We start from the raw sequence: 1,185 nt of genomic DNA, 5'->3' as shown, positions 1-1,185 counted from the left end.
CATATATAATTATAGAAGGTCTGAACTTGATTAATAATTAAAATGCATATTCAAGAAGATTATTCAATCAACTAGTTTGAAAACTCTCATCAAAACTACAATACGAAACATAAACCACAAGATTGTTGACCCATCGTTCTCATGATCGTCATCACACTACGGCCCTTTGATCATCATCCCAAAAACATTTCACCTTAATTTCTGAAAGAACAGTACACATAATATTCTACAAGGATTCTTGTACTATATCATCATCTAAAACTCTTAAATACATGAAAATTCAAGAAAAGTCAGACAAAAACAGTAGAAAAAACAAGAAAAAGTAGAGTCAATATGATGATCGTGGTTCTTGATCCTTGATTCAGAGCTGTCGATGATGACTGATCTTGATGAGGTGGCTTTCTGTAATAATATGGAAACCACGGCACTATCGGCTCGGGTGGCGGTGGCGTGACTCCGTTAAAAGAGTCAGGTGATGGAGGATTATATGGTAAGTCACCAGCAGGAGGGGTGGTGAAAGCTGGAGGAGGAAACGAAGTTGGTGGGGTAGTGGTGGGAACTGGTGGTGATGGTGGTGTTGTGGCAACTGGAGGGTTGTTCCCGGGGCCGGTTGGTGGTGGGAAACACGGATAAGGACACTCTTGCGATGTCGTGGTGGCCGGAAAATCAAGAATTGCGGAGAGGAATAGTAGTAAAGAGAGTAGGTTGTGAAGTTTGGAAGCCATGGTGATGGAGAAAATGAAATAGAAATGAAGAGAGAAGATTAAGGACCAAGTAAAAATGAATAGTGTCTGTGCGCGCGTGGGGTGGGTGGGGTGGACCTTAATCTTTAACTCTTGTTTTTGATAGTTTTGTCCTGGCTTGAAAAAATTCCAAAGTTGCAAGGGTATAATAAAAGCAAGTTTGGTTCCCTTTTTGGTTGTATTTTTGTGATCAAGAAATTGAAATTGTCCCTAATAAAATAAGATTCAAATTGATCAAATAATTGTAAAATAAGAGGAATATCATGGTTGAGGATTTATAAAATTTTCTTGGTGATGATGATTTAATTGTATAACAGTTAATTAGGTGCACTACAATAAAAATAGTCTTTCGCAATGAACAAAAAAGTTCAATAAATTGTAGGTACTCTTCAATATGAAGCATAAGTTAGATACAAGAAATAGCGTACTTAGCAAGGGTATG

The 1,185-nt window shown here is 37.6% G+C and overlaps 1 protein-coding gene across 1 annotated transcript; it reads right to left on the bottom strand.

Annotated features, from left to right (window-relative positions):
* Positions 1-49: 49 nt before the first annotated feature.
* On the bottom strand, positions 50-803 carry LOC111386384 (lysine-rich arabinogalactan protein 19). The gene has a single exon (XM_023010842.1). It carries the CDS (start codon positions 723-725, stop codon positions 291-293), a length of 435 nt encoding a protein of 144 aa, XP_022866610.1. The 5' UTR covers positions 726-803; the 3' UTR covers positions 50-290.
* Positions 804-1,185: the final 382 nt, after the last annotated feature.

Source organism: Olea europaea, unplaced genomic scaffold (genome assembly GCF_002742605.1).
Source record: "Olea europaea var. sylvestris unplaced genomic scaffold, O_europaea_v1 scaffold35340, whole genome shotgun sequence".
NCBI classification, from domain to species: domain Eukaryota; kingdom Viridiplantae; phylum Streptophyta; class Magnoliopsida; order Lamiales; family Oleaceae; genus Olea; species Olea europaea.
This window is presented reverse-complemented; position numbering and strand designations above follow the sequence as displayed.

Coding starts and splice junctions, on each gene's coding strand:
- LOC111386384 (XM_023010842.1), bottom strand. CDS start 725: ATGGCTTCCAAACTTCACAACCTACTCTCTTTACTACTATTCCTCTCC.